General features: G+C 52.3%; 6 protein-coding genes across 6 annotated transcripts; 1 reads left to right on the top strand and 5 right to left on the bottom strand.

The window, feature by feature from the left end:
* Positions 1-1,102: 1,102 nt before the first annotated feature.
* Positions 1,103-2,319, top strand: BKA58DRAFT_90289 (alpha carbonic anhydrase). Its single transcript, XM_046176152.1, has 3 exons — positions 1,103-1,436; positions 1,490-2,169; positions 2,229-2,319. Exons 1-3 carry the CDS (start codon positions 1,238-1,240, stop codon positions 2,271-2,273), a joined length of 924 nt encoding a protein of 307 aa, XP_046029012.1. The 5' UTR covers positions 1,103-1,237; the 3' UTR covers positions 2,274-2,319.
* A 251-nt stretch (positions 2,320-2,570) lies between these two features.
* BKA58DRAFT_331969 (transcription elongation factor spt5) lies at positions 2,571-6,410 on the bottom strand. The gene is made up of 3 exons (XM_046168178.1): positions 5,950-6,410; positions 4,428-5,902; positions 2,571-4,379 (listed from the first exon to the last, which is right to left on the bottom strand). Exons 1-3 carry the CDS (start codon positions 6,199-6,201, stop codon positions 3,071-3,073), a joined length of 3,036 nt encoding a protein of 1,011 aa, XP_046029011.1. The 5' UTR covers positions 6,202-6,410; the 3' UTR covers positions 2,571-3,070.
* Positions 6,411-6,532: 122 nt separating this feature from the next.
* BKA58DRAFT_376680 (zeta-crystallin) lies at positions 6,533-8,091 on the bottom strand. The gene is made up of 3 exons (XM_046169542.1): positions 7,838-8,091; positions 7,021-7,785; positions 6,533-6,948 (listed from the first exon to the last, which is right to left on the bottom strand). Exons 1-3 carry the CDS (start codon positions 7,886-7,888, stop codon positions 6,712-6,714), a joined length of 1,053 nt encoding a protein of 350 aa, XP_046029010.1. The 5' UTR covers positions 7,889-8,091; the 3' UTR covers positions 6,533-6,711.
* Positions 8,089-8,905, bottom strand: BKA58DRAFT_90238 (uncharacterized protein). The gene is made up of 2 exons (XM_046176149.1): positions 8,815-8,905; positions 8,089-8,769 (listed from the first exon to the last, which is right to left on the bottom strand). Exon 2 carries the CDS (start codon positions 8,749-8,751, stop codon positions 8,290-8,292), a length of 462 nt encoding a protein of 153 aa, XP_046029009.1. The 5' UTR covers positions 8,752-8,769; positions 8,815-8,905; the 3' UTR covers positions 8,089-8,289.
* Positions 8,677-11,559, bottom strand: BKA58DRAFT_90242 (uncharacterized protein). The gene is made up of 6 exons (XM_046176150.1): positions 10,719-11,559; positions 10,320-10,593; positions 10,149-10,265; positions 9,706-10,091; positions 8,815-9,644; positions 8,677-8,761 (listed from the first exon to the last, which is right to left on the bottom strand). The coding sequence occupies exons 1-5, from the start codon at positions 11,398-11,400 to the stop codon at positions 9,016-9,018; spliced, it is 2,088 nt and encodes a 695-aa protein (XP_046029008.1). The 5' UTR covers positions 11,401-11,559; the 3' UTR covers positions 8,677-8,761; positions 8,815-9,015.
* A 464-nt stretch (positions 11,560-12,023) lies between these two features.
* Positions 12,024-13,826, bottom strand: BKA58DRAFT_90214 (major facilitator superfamily domain-containing protein). Its single transcript, XM_046176148.1, has 2 exons — positions 12,706-13,826; positions 12,024-12,649 (listed from the first exon to the last, which is right to left on the bottom strand). Exons 1-2 carry the CDS (start codon positions 13,535-13,537, stop codon positions 12,126-12,128), a joined length of 1,356 nt encoding a protein of 451 aa, XP_046029007.1. The 5' UTR covers positions 13,538-13,826; the 3' UTR covers positions 12,024-12,125.
* Positions 13,827-14,338: the final 512 nt, after the last annotated feature.

The raw sequence follows: 14,338 nt of genomic DNA, 5'->3' as shown, positions 1-14,338 counted from the left end.
GCACGTCGTAAAGCAGAGCCTCGAATATGCCTGGAGCCTCGCCAAGCGATGTGTCCAGAAAGCGCACTTTCTGCAAGCGTTTCAGCTCCTTCGGGGTAATTTCTACTCAGTACCATCATGTGGCGAAGCCAGGTCGACGGCTTTTCGGCTGCCTTGCTTGCAGTGGTTGGGGTTATTTTGGAGAAATCACACGATTCCTGGACTTGGCGCGCGAGATTGTGGAGAAAGCTCTTGGACGAAGGATGGAGTAGTTGGTAATCCCGACGAATTATTTCAGGGTTTCTTGCGCAATTGGGATGATGGTGCATCAGCATCATCCGGCACTGTACCGATGAACCTTCATTTTGGCACAGATCTCGTGGCTTTGCTGTCCGTCATCTCAGAGCACGTCCGACTTGCATGTCAGCATATGGTCCAACAAGGACCTTGCTCGCTTCCGCGAGGCAGCATGGCTGTCAACGTCTCAGCATACCAAGCAAATGTCACAAGTCTTGACCCCTGTTTAGCCCCTCAATATCGTTCTGGGCGTCTCCTTAACCACATACTCAACTTGGCACCTACCTGTAATGGAAATTTCCCGCTCCTTCCTCGCATGTCTTGTATACACTGGCCAAGGAATGGCGTTCTGGAGGTCTCTTGATGTATGACTTGGTCTTCTTGGCCCTGCGCGTCTAGTTTGCGGAGGATTTTCGTTGCAAGGTAGAACATGCGACCGGCCGGAACCAGTTTGAGCGAGGAACGTTTTTGTACAGCATTGCTCATGGATTGTAGGTATATCTTGTGCTTAATTCTGCATCTCAAGCCTTTTAGTTGTCATTCTAGCCGCCTTTTCCGTTCTTCCATCTTGTTCGTTCTAATACGGTCCGTTTTTGCCGCCGAACTCATCCTCGTACCTACTTTCTCTTTGGCTCAGCCTCCAGGTGTTCGGGCTTATTCAGGTCTTGTCCTTCTCTTGCCTTTCTTGTAATACGACTAGGTTGATCCTGTCTTACTCTTATACTCCACATTCGTTCTTGTTGCACGGTCGACATCAGCATCCGCTACCAAGGCATCTTGCGCGTACTCTTGTCTAATCTCTATTACTGAGGCATACACTATCTTGTCTTTTTGCTTAAGAACGACCCGTCCCGCAGATTGTTTTGGAAATATCAGCAGCAGCCTTCCACATTCTTTCAGTGTTCTTTTTACAGCACCCTTCACTCTTTACATTCCAGTACAGTCCAGTACATCGCTCATCATGCTTTTCTCCGCACTCCTCCTTGCGTCGACCGCGTCCGCCACCTGCCTTCATGGCCTCTCCAAGTTCAAGCGCGCAGACACCGTCGAAGTCAACACCTTTGGCTATGGACCCATGAACGGACCCTTCAACTGGGCTTCGCTTGCTCCTGAGAACGAAGCATGCAAGTCTGGCATGAATCAGTCTCCCATCAACATTGGTATGTCTCTCTGTTTTTCACTCCTCATGTTCTCTACTAACACTCTTCATCAGACGCAACCATCACCGCCGCATCAGGCCGCCCCGTCCTCGACATCCCCGACGCGGAAGTAATCTTCGAGAACCTGGGAACGACTATCGAAGTCGTCGTCAACGGCACAACCAGCTACGCCGGCACCAACTTCCGCCTCGTCCAGTTCCACATGCACACCCCTTCAGAGCACCACATCAACGACGAATACTTCCCGTTGGAGATTCACATGGTGCACCAAGGTGTCGACGACGAAAGCCAACTCGCCGTCATCGCCCTCATGTTTGAGATCTCCTCCGGTGACTCCGCTTCCATGATCCAATCGCTGTCTTCCTCCCTCGCCGACATCGCCACACCCGGCACCAAGACTACCATCTCCTCCGGCATCGACTTCACTGACGTTGTTGAGACGCTCAAGACCTCCGATATTCAGCAGTACAGCGGTTCGCTTACTACGCCTCCTTGCGCTGAGGGCGTCACTTTCCTCATCGTCAAGGACCCTCTTCCCGTTTCTGTTGAGGACTTCAATGCTATCAAGAAGATTGTCAAGTTCAACTCGCGTTTCATTCAGAACACCCTTGGTGGAATGAACATCTTGGAGATTGGTGCTGCGGCTGGCAACACTTCGATGTCTCCTGCTCAGAACGCTACGCCTCGTGCTGATGTTGAGGTCACTGCTGATTTGGGTCTTCTTGATGCTAAGGTATGCTCTTCTCTCCCCGCAAAGCTCTCGTCACATCACATATACTAATCTGTGCTTAGGTTACCGTCGGTGCTCCTATCCAGAGGCGTGTACGCAAGTACTAAATGTCGGTTTTCCTTTCTCGTTAGAAGTTCTTGTTGCATAGTCGTGGAGTGAGTGGTGTTGTAAAGAGTAGAGTTGTGGACGACTCTAGTTTTATTTCTCTTTGATTATTTCGCATTTACACGGAGAGTGGTGGGGTGATACCAGCTTTCCTTTCTTGTAGTCTACTAGATCATGATTTAGATAAGACTTATTACAGCAATGTAACCTTTCCTGCTGCGCATCCTTCTTTCTCTGAGGCTTATGGGCATCTGTTAAGCACTGGTCTTTTGACCGCTTGAATGATATTCACATGAACATGATTGCATAGTGATGTCGGCATTGCTTTGTCAAGTGTAGCATGTAATGGTTCAATAAGCGGAACCGCGATGAACCCTGAAGCAAGAAGTGAACATAGAGCTAGTCCATTCGGGGGGGAAATAAACTTCTACTCAAAGTGAACAATCTATAAGTTTACATTGCGTTGTAATTCTGTCAAACCTTCGGTTGAACACTGATGTAGATTGCAGCGCTCGTGCTTAGTTCTCTCCTTGAGTAAGGTGTGTGCAATTTAGTCCAGATTGCTAGACGCGCGTTTCACCGCACAAAAAAGACGAGAAGAGAGAACTAGCACACGCAAGGAAGGAATAATTGGAATTGTAATCTGACTTTAAGATATCCTATTTTGCCAACTCCGGCAATGCAATAGACGAATACAAAGAACCCCTGGCGTGCTCTGCCCTGCGCAGAACCCTCACTTCGCAGTCTGGTGCAAACCACCCACACTGCAACTGCCTATCTTACACTAAAGACTACGCTCCTAATCGTAGCCAGGATCGCCACTAGGTGCCGGCGTCGCAGCATCCCAACCGCCAGGTGTGGGCGCCGCAATACCATATCCACCACGCGACGTGTCCCCAGGTGTGGGCGCAGCATAGTTGCCAGGAGTAGGAGCGTCCATGGGAGGGCCACCAGGCGTAGGCGCAGAGTAAGCACCATAGCCACCAGGTGTAGGAGCAGCGTAAGCACCAGGTGTTGGGGCGTTGTAAGCACCAGGCGTAGGAGCAGAGAGACCACCAGACTTTGAGGCGGTGTTTCCGGATGATCCACCCCAACCAGGTGTGCGACTGCCAGAGTTGAAGCCACCGTACGAGGTACGGTTTCCATCATTGCCGCCGTATGCTGTCGCTCCGCCATATGAGGTGGCGCCTCCGTATGCGGTTGCACCGCCGTATGCTGTCCGAGAGCCATCACCACCTCCATAAGCAGTCCGTGATCCGTCTCCTCCGCCATAAGCAGTGCGTCCGCCATCTCCACCCCAACCAGGCGTGCGGCCTCCAGCAGCGGCACCACCTCCCCAGCCGGGTGTGCGACCACCGCCGCCGCCTCCCCAACCAGGTGTACGGCCACCACCGCCAGAAGCACCCCAGCCGGGTGTTCGTCCGCCAGCTGCACCGCCGTAGCTTGTCTGACCACCTGAGTAGCCTCCGCGCGAGCGGTTGGGGAACTTGCCTCCCATCTCTACGCTGGCGCCAGTGATGGGGTCCTTGATAGTGAGGAGCTCCTTCTTCACCGAGACTTGCTTGTTCTTTGTGTGTAACTCGATCCGGGCCTCGTCGTTCATGGTATCTTTGACAATACCCAGTAGACCCTTGTAGGCACCCTTTCGAATGACAACCGTCTTGCCAATGAGCTTATCACGGCCGAAACTGGCGCGGGGTGGTGGCATAGCGGTTGCGTTGCCGTTCGCGCCTGCGTTGAGGGCAGGGTTGATGCCACTAAGATCTGGGCCCTGTGCTTGAGCGCGACCACTCTTTGCCGCCATGGTAACAACGTTGTTGCTTCGAACCACGAAGATACCCTGGTTCTCGACGAGCTCGCGGTTTCGTACGAAAAGTGTGCCCCTGTGGATGTATAGAACCTTGCCCTGACGGCCTTCGCCTCCATACTCCTTGACGTCGTCCTCGTGTCGGATTTCGGAACCGTCGCGGTCAGTTGCTACAGCGTGCTTGTTCCTTCCCACAATTTGCGAGACCTGTGTATGGAGGAGCGTGCGGACATCGCCCTGTTGATCGACGATTCGTAGGACTTCGCGGTCGACCCGAACGACGCAACCAATGGTTGAGGCACTGTAGAAAGTTAGTTCGTTGTCAAGGTACCGGAAGGAGATAACTTACTCAATCTGTACAAAGTCGTAGAGGTCAAAGTTGGAGTCAGCACCGACGTTTGCCGAATCAGCAGCGCGCTTCAAGTCTTTACTAAAGACGGTGATTTCCTGCTGAGTGGAGTCGCAAAGCAAGGTGATCTTATCATCCTTGATTCTCGTGACTAGACCAACTTCGTCGACGTACTTGCTGCCACCAATGACCTTGACGTGATCACCGTCGCGGAACAATTTGCGCAGCGTCTTGACGGGTGCGTCGATTCTTCTGCCCCGAAGATCACCTTCGCTGACACGGAGTGTCAGAATGTCGCCTATGACAGTGACAGTGGTACCGCGGATACCCTTCTGTTCACCGGTGTAGATCTCGACGTTGTCTCCAGCAGCGAAAGCGGAGCCAGAGTCTGCGGCCTTCTGCGCGGCCTGGACAGCCAAAAGATCCATAGTCTCCGTGCCATCTGCATTTTGGATCGCGAAGAACTGCAATTCCTCCATCTTAGGGTTGACTTTTTCAGTGCTGACCCAGTTGACCTTGACTTCCTTGATTAGGAAGCCGTTCTGGTAATCCTCGCCCTTGTATGTGTACGCCCTTTGGTTGCCGGATCCGGTCATGCTGAGATGCTTCATGTGTCGCTTCTTCGCTTCGGCTTCGTTGAAGAGCTTCGCAGGTGGGCGCTCGACCTGTCGACCAAAGAAGCCGCGCTTGCGCTTGTTGTCGGCGGCGGAGTTGATGTCCTCATTCAGACCGTAGTCTAGACGTGGTACAAGTTGTACAACACAGTCAAGACCGTTAGTCGAGACCTCAACAACCTTTGCAAGATCGCCCTTGTATGTGGGGGGACGCAGCATGCGCACAAATTTGCCCACCTCCAACGGCGCACGCTTCTTCTTGCGGAGCAGATCTGGACGCTCCTTGGGAGGAATCGAGAACTGACCAGAGCCCATGAAGACGTTTTGTATGCCCTCAATCAACTCCACCACAGCCTGCTTCGAGTCGGCCTCAACATAGAGAAAACCAGACTGGGGTCCAGTAGGGCCTCGTTCAAAGGCTGAATAGACCTGTACTGGCTGACCTGTGCGCATCTTCTCGTCGATACGCTTCTGGATGGACATGATGATCTCGCGCTCCTTTCCAGGTCGGCACTTGCAACCCCAGATAGACGGGTCGTCGACAGTGGGTAGGGCCAGGGGAACGGCACCAGCACCACCGCGACGAGCGCTCTGCATTTCACGCCGCCTGTACTTCTCATCGAACTCCTTGGCAAGCTCTTCAACATCCTTTTGTGCATTGACTTCGCGGCGCATGTCAAGTTCGCGGTGGTGGCGGTCGTCGAGATCGGCGCCCGTGGGCTCGAGGAGATCATCGGGGTGGACTTCATCAACACCCTCGTCGTCGCCCTCCTCCTCTTCTTCTTCATCCTCGTCAACCTCGGCTTCAACATCAATGAACATGTTGCGCTTGGCCTTCTTTCTTCGCTTGGCAGGTCGGGCCTAGGATAGTCAGTGATTGGACAGCGCGAATGAATGATGGGACCCACGACAACATCCTCGTCGTCCTCATCTTCTTCATCATCCTCGTCGTCATCGTCATCGTCGAGATCTATGCCACCGCCCTCTTCATCCTCGTCGTCATTGCCTGTTCTGTTTGGCGCATCGACTTCGTCCTCCTCGTCCTCGTCTGCGGGCCTGCGCGAGGCCTTGGTCGTTGGCGCGACGTCATCCTCGTCGATTTCAGGCGCGGGGTTGAAATCTTCCTCTTCTTCTTCGGGGTCGCTGCCGTAGGACGCCATGTTTATGAATGGGTGTGGTGATAGAGGAGCGTGTCCTCCCTAAGAGCTGTCGCGAAGCTCGGGGGTGTGAGCGCGGCGATCAAGCGGACGTGACGGGGACGTTATCCGCTGATTGGTCTTGGACGGTCAGCGCGCGGTTGGAGAGTGAGAAGGAGGAAAGTAGGAGCAGACGGCGAGCGTCGAAGTTGACGGGCTATGTTTTAAACATGGGAACGTCGAACAAGGCCCGTCCAAAGAAACCGCGCTAAGCCGGCGCGCCGCAAGGGTCCGTGCCCTTTGATGGCCTCGACGCCACGCCTCCAAGGCGGAAGAAGCATCACCAGCGCGTTGACTTCACCTTTTTAGCAATGGAGGTTTCGCATACTCACGACGGCGCTAGAATGAAAGCTTCAGACTGGTAAATCACTACGCATATCACTAAACTCACCACAGACAAGGAAATCGCGGCCTTCTGACTGTAAAGCGTCGCGTGGAGTGAATATCTTGAGTAGCAACAGAGATACCTCCATATCATAGTCTTGCCTTCTGCTCGGCCTTATCCTCCTCTGCTTCACATATCCTTATCACTGCTCTCCCCCAAGCTTTACGCGCCCTCACATCCTCCAGCGCTCTACTAACCGCCTCCAACCCCCAATAATCCTCGTTGTATATGACAGGCCGAATCTTACCGTCCTCAACCAACTTCATAAATCCATCCCAAACATCCTTTGTCCTCTGCGCATCTCTCCTCCCATCTTCTCCAAACCGCTGCCTTGAGTCAGCAGACGTATCGAACACGCGAAATCCCAAGTGCAGGACGACCACGGAAGGATCACTCACATAACCAAACACCGCAACCCCCTTTAGCAAAATCTTATTAACCTTCAGGTTCTCCATCTTTCCCCCTCTTGCCGCGAACCCCACAACAACCAACCTCCCCCGATACTTCAAACACCTAATCCCACTCTCCACAGCTCCAATCCCATCATACACGACATCCACCCCCTCCCCACCATTCCCCAACGCCCTCACCCTCCCCTCCCACCCCTCCTGTCCATAATCCACAACCTCATCCGCCCCAACACCCCTCACAACCTCAGCTTTCTCCTTCCCCCCAACAACAGCAATAACCCTCGCCCCAACCGCCTTCGCAATCTGCACAGCCATGACACCCAACCCGCCACTCGCTCCAAGGACCAGCACCGTTTCTCCAGCTTTAAGCTGCGCAACGGACAGTAAAGCACCGTAACTGACTGCTCCGCTGGCGCCAACGGCGCAGGCTTCGGCGTTCGTCCATTGCGAGGGTACGCGGCGGATGGAGGTCTCAGGGACGCATATCTGCTCTGCGTAGGCGCCTAAGCCGCCACCGAAGACGCGGGTACCGGGCGGGAAAGAAGAGGAAGCTGAGCTGTGAGTTACTATGCCGGCGTATTCTGTACCTAGAACGAAGGGCGGTTGCACGTGTCGGCGGTTGTTTTGGTGCAGGCCTCGGGCGTAGAGGAGGTCCACGTGGGTCACGGCTGCGTGAGTGATTTTTATTTGGAGGCCTTGGGTGAAATTGGGCGCAGGGTTAGGGATTGTGGTTGGTTTGAGGTCTGACACATTCTGTGGATGTTGGTTAGGGAAGATGATGGTGTTACTTGGATGGGTCGCTCACGGAGACGAATTTGTCAATGTGGATGGCCTTCATCATTGCAGATCGACACATGGAACCTCAATCTTAATCTAGCGGCCTTTCCCTACAAACTACCTGTTAAAGTATTGCAGAATGTAGCGAGCGTAGTAGACCTTATGCGTGCCGGGAGATCGACGCGTCTACGGGTGTGGGGTACGATGAGTTGCCGAGGTTTGACTGGATGCGCGGCTCTGATAAACGACAGCAACGAAAGGGAAAATCACGAGACGATGGGAAGTTGGATTATTTATAGAATCGATCAGTTATTTGGTGTTTCACGCGAATTCGATTCTCGCGTCTCCCACGATAGGATAAAATGTGCCATACGCAGTTTCGGTCCTCCACGAGCAAGTACAATTCAAAGAGCGCGAGATTCCCGGTGGAGGTCTCGCGCATCGCGAAACCATTTCCGCTCTCTATTCTCAGCCACAGTTTTAGGTACCCAGAGACTGATCATCCGCCTGTCCCAGCGCCATGGATGTCTCATCGCGGGCCTTCTGACGCCGCATATGCCATTTCTCAACGTCGGACATAGGTTTCTTGGCCTCGAACGATTTCCGGCCCTTCTGTGCCGCCATATGAACTTTCGTCCAGACCGCTGATATAGCGATGAGGCTGACAACAGCCAAAGCGGTCCAGTACACAATGTCAAACTCGCGCCTCAGATGCTGTCGCTCCTCTGACGCCGGTGCCCTCTGCTGCAGATCGATGCTTGGTGCGGAACGAGATGCCGTAGTCATGGGTATCTGTTGTGGTCTGATGACGGGCCCGAGAAGAAGGTTTGAGATCGGGGCTTGACGACCGAGAATACTGAGGAGCTCTGTCATGGATATGTTGAGGCCGCTACTCAGTGCATCGAGCACAAGCATCTTGTCGAGTTCGGGGTCCTGAGACATATCTGCGTCGCTGTATGGCTGCACCTGTCAGCGCGTGTTTGCAATAAGCTATCGTAAACCTACATTATGAAGTAGGCCTGCGCAACCGAGTCAAAATGCTCATTCGAGAGCATGCAGGTTTTGAGTTGGCGACTTGTGCAGACTGAGTGTTCTGTAAACGTACAGTAAGGGAGGAGCCACCTTGGTGTCAGACCACTTTCTTTTCGTGACGGAAGGAACAAGCGCGAAACTGGTAAGAACGATTGTTGGTGTGTGAGGTAAGAGCTACCACATTGGCCATCCATTGGCTGACAACATACTGGCGTTGAAGACGTTATTGTTCAACGAGCCTTCTGAAGGCAGATAGTCCATCAGGTCTTCAAAGCCCAGAGTATCGATGTCGAAGTTCCACATGGTCGGATCGTCAAACGACAGCGGAACCTCAGGACCTAGAGGTAGCTGTTGCGTTGTGCGGTCAGTCTCCAGTGTCGGAATGCCAGCAGTGTTGCTAGAATCATAGGAACAGGTTTGGGTGGCTGATGTGTCCGCTGATAGCGTGGCCTTTTCGTTTGACCCGTCTCTGATCTTTTCATACTCTGCTATAAGCGACATAAGGAGACGTACGCCATGTACTGCAACACTTGACGTGTGGAACGACTGCAAGAACCTGATGGCCTGCGTGACATGTAGTTGACACTCTTGTGCCTCCGCATCTGCTTCGGCGCGGTGAAAGAGCTCCAAAATGAGGCAAATACCGGCGGTGATGATGAAGGCTTGCTCAACCCACCATTGCGGCTCTTGTGCATCCCGAGTGGTGTATAGATTGATAAGACTCTGCGAAGCGCTCATACAGGCCCACCGGCTGTACGTGTAGCGGACGTCCTTGAAGCTCTTGCTCAAGAAATTTTGATGAACTGATGACAGGCGACAGAGTTAGTGTAAGTCTTTGGTTAATTGGTTTTGATGAATACTCACTCATAATGATCTTATGGTGTGTTGATGCCTGGTGTAGCCGTCTCGCCCAGAAGACCCATGGAGGCCAGCTGGGATTGTTCGGTGTCCGAGGAGAGAAGCATTTTGGCAACTTCTCCGCACAAAAAGCACGCATCTCGCCATCGAATTTGAGGATTGTGGCGTATTTGATAGTGTCGTCTTTGCTCTCAAGTTCCACCATCGCGTTGTGGACATCGAGAAGCAACGCAGCGCAGTCAAAAGAACAGTTTGTGACGCCTACGATTGTTGGCGTTTCTGTATCGGTGACGGGCGTCATGGTTTCTTCGTCTAATTCGCGTGGTCTTGCACTCGTAAAGTGCCGCCATTGAAGTGTCAACGTGTAAGAGGCTGATGAAGTACAACACAACCTATAGAATTCGTTAGTGGGTTGTTAATGAAGGACATGAACCAAACTGTAGACGCACCAATCCTGACATACAACTGCATACCATACCCTTCGACCAATCTCACGCTCGATGAAGGCTTCCTTCCGTTTTGGGTCCAAATCAGCTATCATGGCGTCGTCCGGATGGGGCCCAAGTCTAATTGATCAGTTATCAAAGTCTTTTTTTTTTCGAGGATTCTATGCCACGTACTTGTGCAAACCAAGCCCTTTGGCAACGACTACACCCACGGCACGAAGCGCGATCCATTGATTGGTTGAGCCAGCTAGATGTTCATACGCATGCATGATATAAATCGCCTGGACCGAGTGAATGCTGTATTGCGATGTATAATTTCCAAGGTTCAAGCATGAAATGGATGCTGCGCCCCATAATCGTGCTAGCTGGACTTTGTCATCCATCGAGAAGCCCCATGACATTGAAACTGTTTCTGAAGAGCCAATGATACTGGATGAGAGGATCGCAACTACAGGCTTTGTGTCAGCAGCTTCAAAGAACAACCGAGAAGATTGAGTCTCGTCTCGGTAATCTTCGTATTGAGAGCAAATCAGGCGAAGTGGCCATGCATCGTTCGGAACGGAGATAACTCACACAAGAGTGCTGTCCATTTCCAGTCGAGGTCCTGCAAATCAAGCTCATACGACTGGCCATAAGCCTGAAGCAGTCTCTTTCGAAAGCTCGGCGCATGATAGATGCCGCCATTCCAGTACATCATGTACTGTGCGTAGTACTCCACAATGAGCATTAACTTTTCTCTCGGCGGTAGAATCGACTGCAAGTATTGTGTTTCCACTGTCCTTGCTGCATTCGAGTAGCAGCTCGCAATAGAGGTCGACCCGTTCGGCCCATCCCGTTGCGGTCGTTTTGACCGGGCGTAGGAGAAGCTCTTGTCGAAAAGGCTCTGATTCGCGTCTGAATCTTTCTCATTTAATATAGCGCTAATCGTGATGTCCGGCAACCCGGTTCGCCAAACTGCATCCTCATGCGGCTCGTTCCGACCCGATTGAGTGCCTGCTGTTTGTGGATGGACCACGGGTAGCGCGATCTGAGCATTGGCATCAGGAGATGGACCGGACGAAGAAGTCTCGCTTGAACCGGTTGCCGAGAGCTTCCTGGGATATTTGCGATGGACATTTGGGTTGTATCCGTTGACCCATTTGGTCGTGCATAGATGGCCTTCGTTGTTCTGCACGCATCTCGTACAAGGTGCCTTCCGATCGCACTTCTGCCGTCTTTGAGAGCATCGCGTACAAGTCTGGCGCTCTTTGGGCATGATAGTCTCCTCAGTATCCTGTATGTAATAGGCCTATGCACTCGTACAACAGTCTTGGCTCCGTCTTTTGTTTTGCTTGATCGCCTTATTTTGTACGACAATTCAGGTACGAAGGAGCGAGTTTGAACGTCGACGAGTGTTATAAGCGAAAGCAAATCAAAGTGAGTAGCGCGCAATGCGTAGTGCGTACAACGGTGGAAGGTCATGAAAGCTGATGTACGATGCGATGTGCGAATCGTACAAAACTTCGTACAACGGACAACCCCTGCTTCGTCTGACTGGACGCTTTGACCATGCTTCAGCGTGAGTAGGCTGATGATCAACGTTTGACCAGGAAATGTCTAGCTGCATCGACATGGTTCATGATAGGTAGTGGTGGAGTGAGGGAAGCTGCGACACTGCTGGTGTTCTAATGGCTGCAGCTGACAATCGACGGTCTGTGCGCCCAACCCACGGACCCAGTCCGGAGTTAAGGATTTCGACTGCCCCAAGGTCACAGTGAAACTTTTCACGTATACACATAGATGAAAAGGTGAATTTAAAAGGCAGAGGGTAATACCAGAGCTTGTAACGTACTTTGCCGCATACGAATCATCAAACCTGGAAAAGTAAACGATATTCACGATCATGTATACTTCTTCCTAGAGTATTCTTCAACCTATCTGTGATGCAACACAGTCTGTCATCCCTAGTGTGGGTAGAGCTTGATTTGGTTACAGATGCAACTAGACTAGTTCAAACACCTTCCATCCTGCAACATACATCCTCGTCACTATGTACATACCCGCTCCCGCCAGCATCATGACACCAGAGAAGACATTTAGTCCCCAGTACTGTCCGTTGTTTTTAACAACAATAGCTCCTGCAATTGGGTTACCGACCAAACCCGCAATCGAGATGCAGGCAAACACAACACCAACACGGATCCCGATCTGCTCAACCTTAGAGATGTACGCTATCTGTGCAGGCAACAGTGACACGAAAGCACCAGAAGCGAATCCGTAGAGGCCGGCGAATGTGATGAATGCCGCGTTGCCTGATGCGGGGAGAGCGAGTGCAAGGACCAGAATGCCAGCTACCAGACACCAGAGTGACTGCATGTTGAACCTGCCAACCTTGTCCGCGAGAGCACCGGGAATGATGCGACCGAAGATGCTTGCGGCGTTGAGAATAGCTAGAAGATATCCAGCCAAGGTAGTCGACATTCCAGCTGCCATCGCTTGAACTTCGATGAAGTTGATGGGTATAACTAAGTCTGGGATTAGTACGCGTCTTCTTGGCAAGTCGTGCAGGGGGGTAGCTTACACAGTCCCATGAAGAACAAAAATGACGCAATCGTCAGTAAGACGAAGCGAATGTCTCCAAAAGGCTCTACAAACACCTTGAATTCAAAGTTCCTGGGTTGTGGCGGTAGACGAGATTTGACCGTGAGGAAAGCGATAGTCATCATGCCGAGGATGAGGAAGCCAAATGTTCTCATTGTCCAGCCATAGCCGATTTCGGGGATGAGGTGTGTTGCCATGATCGGAAAGATGATGCCGCCTAGTCCACTGCCAGCTGCCATGACTCCATATGCCAGGCCTCTCTTCTTCAAGAACCATGTGGGAATGGTGCTCGTTCCTGCCTGGAAGATGCAGTTCAGGCCTAGGGGGCTGCAGATGCCTTGGGCGAGGATGAACTGCCAGTACTCGGTGCATAGGCTGGTCATCATGAGACCAAGCACGTGGAACAAAGTACCGAACAACAATATGTACTTGGGGCCGTAGTTGTCATAAAGAAAACCGACGATAGGACCAGGCGCGAACATGACGAAGATCTCGAGTGAAGCGATCCAGGCGATTGTGGAGGGCGAGTACGCGCTCAGTTGATTGCGCTGATAGTAACTTTGGAACACTCCGACGCAGTTCAACCATCCAAATGAGCAGAAGAGACAACAGAAGCCTCCGAGGAGGCACAGATAAGCGTTTCTTCCGCCATCGGGAAATTGACTGGGATGGAATGGGCTCACGGCCTCTGTAGGCTCGGTCGCATCGGTTTGCTTCTCATCGACTGGTACTGGCGGTTGTTCGACATCAGATAGGGGCAGTCGTGACTTTTCCTCGTGCAAAGACGGCACTGAGCTTGTCGTCTGTGACATGGCAGGAGAAGGTTATGATGAGGCTGAAAAGTTGAGAGTGGAGGTGTTGGTGAAGGCAAAGCTGGGCTAGGCCATGATTAAGTAGTAAAGGAGTGAGATTGACATGGAAAGATGTACCAGCGCTTCGGTCCTTGCCGTGGAATCCGTACAATCCGTACATTGGAGAGCGAGCGCGAAGCCCACGAGCCATAATTGGGGTAGGTTTGCATGTAGGCCTGCACGCCTGTTCGCGCTCGGCCTCGCCTTTGACGCAGACCGACGTGCCGAGCCAATGGCGAGATGGCTCAGAACCGTGCTCGCATCATCACAACAGCGAAGGCAGCAGCGGTACGGGGGTCAGTGACCCACATTCTAGAAGATCGATCCGGGCTTTCGAAGACATTTGCTGGCGAGTGCGGTGTTGAAAGGATTTCGCTCTTGCGCGCGCAGCGGACATGCGTAAGGAGATGTCGGAGATGCCATCATCTCCGACCCGCGTCCGCCATGGAACCATTTTTACTGGAGATGCATCCTATATGTGCATGCGGCCACCCAAACATGAGTCTTCACGATGGGTACGTGTGGATCATTCTTTGATGCTCAAATCAGCAATTGCTTCCATGGGTTGGGGCACTGGCAAGATTCGCACGGGCATTGATCATGCATAGCTTCCGAGTAACTGCAATTGTTGGCCAGAGAGGGTAGACTCATGGAAAGATGCGGGGCAAGCCATTCTTCGAAATGAGGTTTGTCGAGAGTCGTCAAGGGTCGAGGTGATGGGAATGACATCTGGAGGTGCAGGACAGGTTCGCTTGATCGGGC

Source organism: Alternaria rosae (assembly GCF_020736505.1).
Source record: "Alternaria rosae strain MPI-PUGE-AT-0040 chromosome Unknown BKA58scaffold_2, whole genome shotgun sequence".
Lineage (NCBI taxonomy): Eukaryota > Fungi > Ascomycota > Dothideomycetes > Pleosporales > Pleosporaceae > Alternaria > Alternaria rosae.
This window is presented reverse-complemented; position numbering and strand designations above follow the sequence as displayed.

Excerpts from the sequence above, each read along its gene's own strand:
- BKA58DRAFT_90214 (XM_046176148.1), bottom strand. The coding sequence starts at position 13,537 with ATGTCACAGACGACAAGCTCAGTGCCGTCTTTGCACGAGGAAAAGTCA. Across the intron at positions 12,650-12,705 it reads TTTGTTCTTCATGGGACTGT|TTATACCCATCAACTTCATC; the intron begins GTAAGCTACCCC and ends TCCCAGACTTAG.
- BKA58DRAFT_90289 (XM_046176152.1), top strand. The coding sequence starts at position 1,238 with ATGCTTTTCTCCGCACTCCTCCTTGCGTCGACCGCGTCCGCCACCTGC. Across the intron at positions 1,437-1,489 it reads TCAGTCTCCCATCAACATTG|ACGCAACCATCACCGCCGCA; the intron begins GTATGTCTCTCT and ends ACTCTTCATCAG. Across the intron at positions 2,170-2,228 it reads TGGGTCTTCTTGATGCTAAG|GTTACCGTCGGTGCTCCTAT; the intron begins GTATGCTCTTCT and ends ATCTGTGCTTAG.
- BKA58DRAFT_376680 (XM_046169542.1), bottom strand. The coding sequence starts at position 7,888 with ATGTGTCGATCTGCAATGATGAAGGCCATCCACATTGACAAATTCGTC. Across the intron at positions 7,786-7,837 it reads ACATTGACAAATTCGTCTCC|AATGTGTCAGACCTCAAACC; the intron begins GTGAGCGACCCA and ends CAACATCCACAG. Across the intron at positions 6,949-7,020 it reads GGGTTGCGGTGTTTGGTTAT|CGGTTTGGAGAAGATGGGAG; the intron begins GTGAGTGATCCT and ends GACTCAAGGCAG.
- BKA58DRAFT_90242 (XM_046176150.1), bottom strand. The coding sequence starts at position 11,400 with ATGCCCAAAGAGCGCCAGACTTGTACGCGATGCTCTCAAAGACGGCAG. Across the intron at positions 10,266-10,319 it reads AAAGGGCTTGGTTTGCACAA|ACTTGGGCCCCATCCGGACG; the intron begins GTACGTGGCATA and ends CTGATCAATTAG. Across the intron at positions 10,092-10,148 it reads GCAGTTGTATGTCAGGATTG|GTTGTGTTGTACTTCATCAG; the intron begins GTGCGTCTACAG and ends CGAATTCTATAG.
- BKA58DRAFT_90238 (XM_046176149.1), bottom strand. The coding sequence starts at position 8,751 with ATGTCTCAGGACCCCGAACTCGACAAGATGCTTGTGCTCGATGCACTG.
- BKA58DRAFT_331969 (XM_046168178.1), bottom strand. The coding sequence starts at position 6,201 with ATGGCGTCCTACGGCAGCGACCCCGAAGAAGAAGAGGAAGATTTCAAC. Across the intron at positions 5,903-5,949 it reads AGGACGACGAGGATGTTGTC|GCCCGACCTGCCAAGCGAAG; the intron begins GTGGGTCCCATC and ends TGACTATCCTAG. Across the intron at positions 4,380-4,427 it reads TACGACTTTGTACAGATTGA|TGCCTCAACCATTGGTTGCG; the intron begins GTAAGTTATCTC and ends AACTTTCTACAG.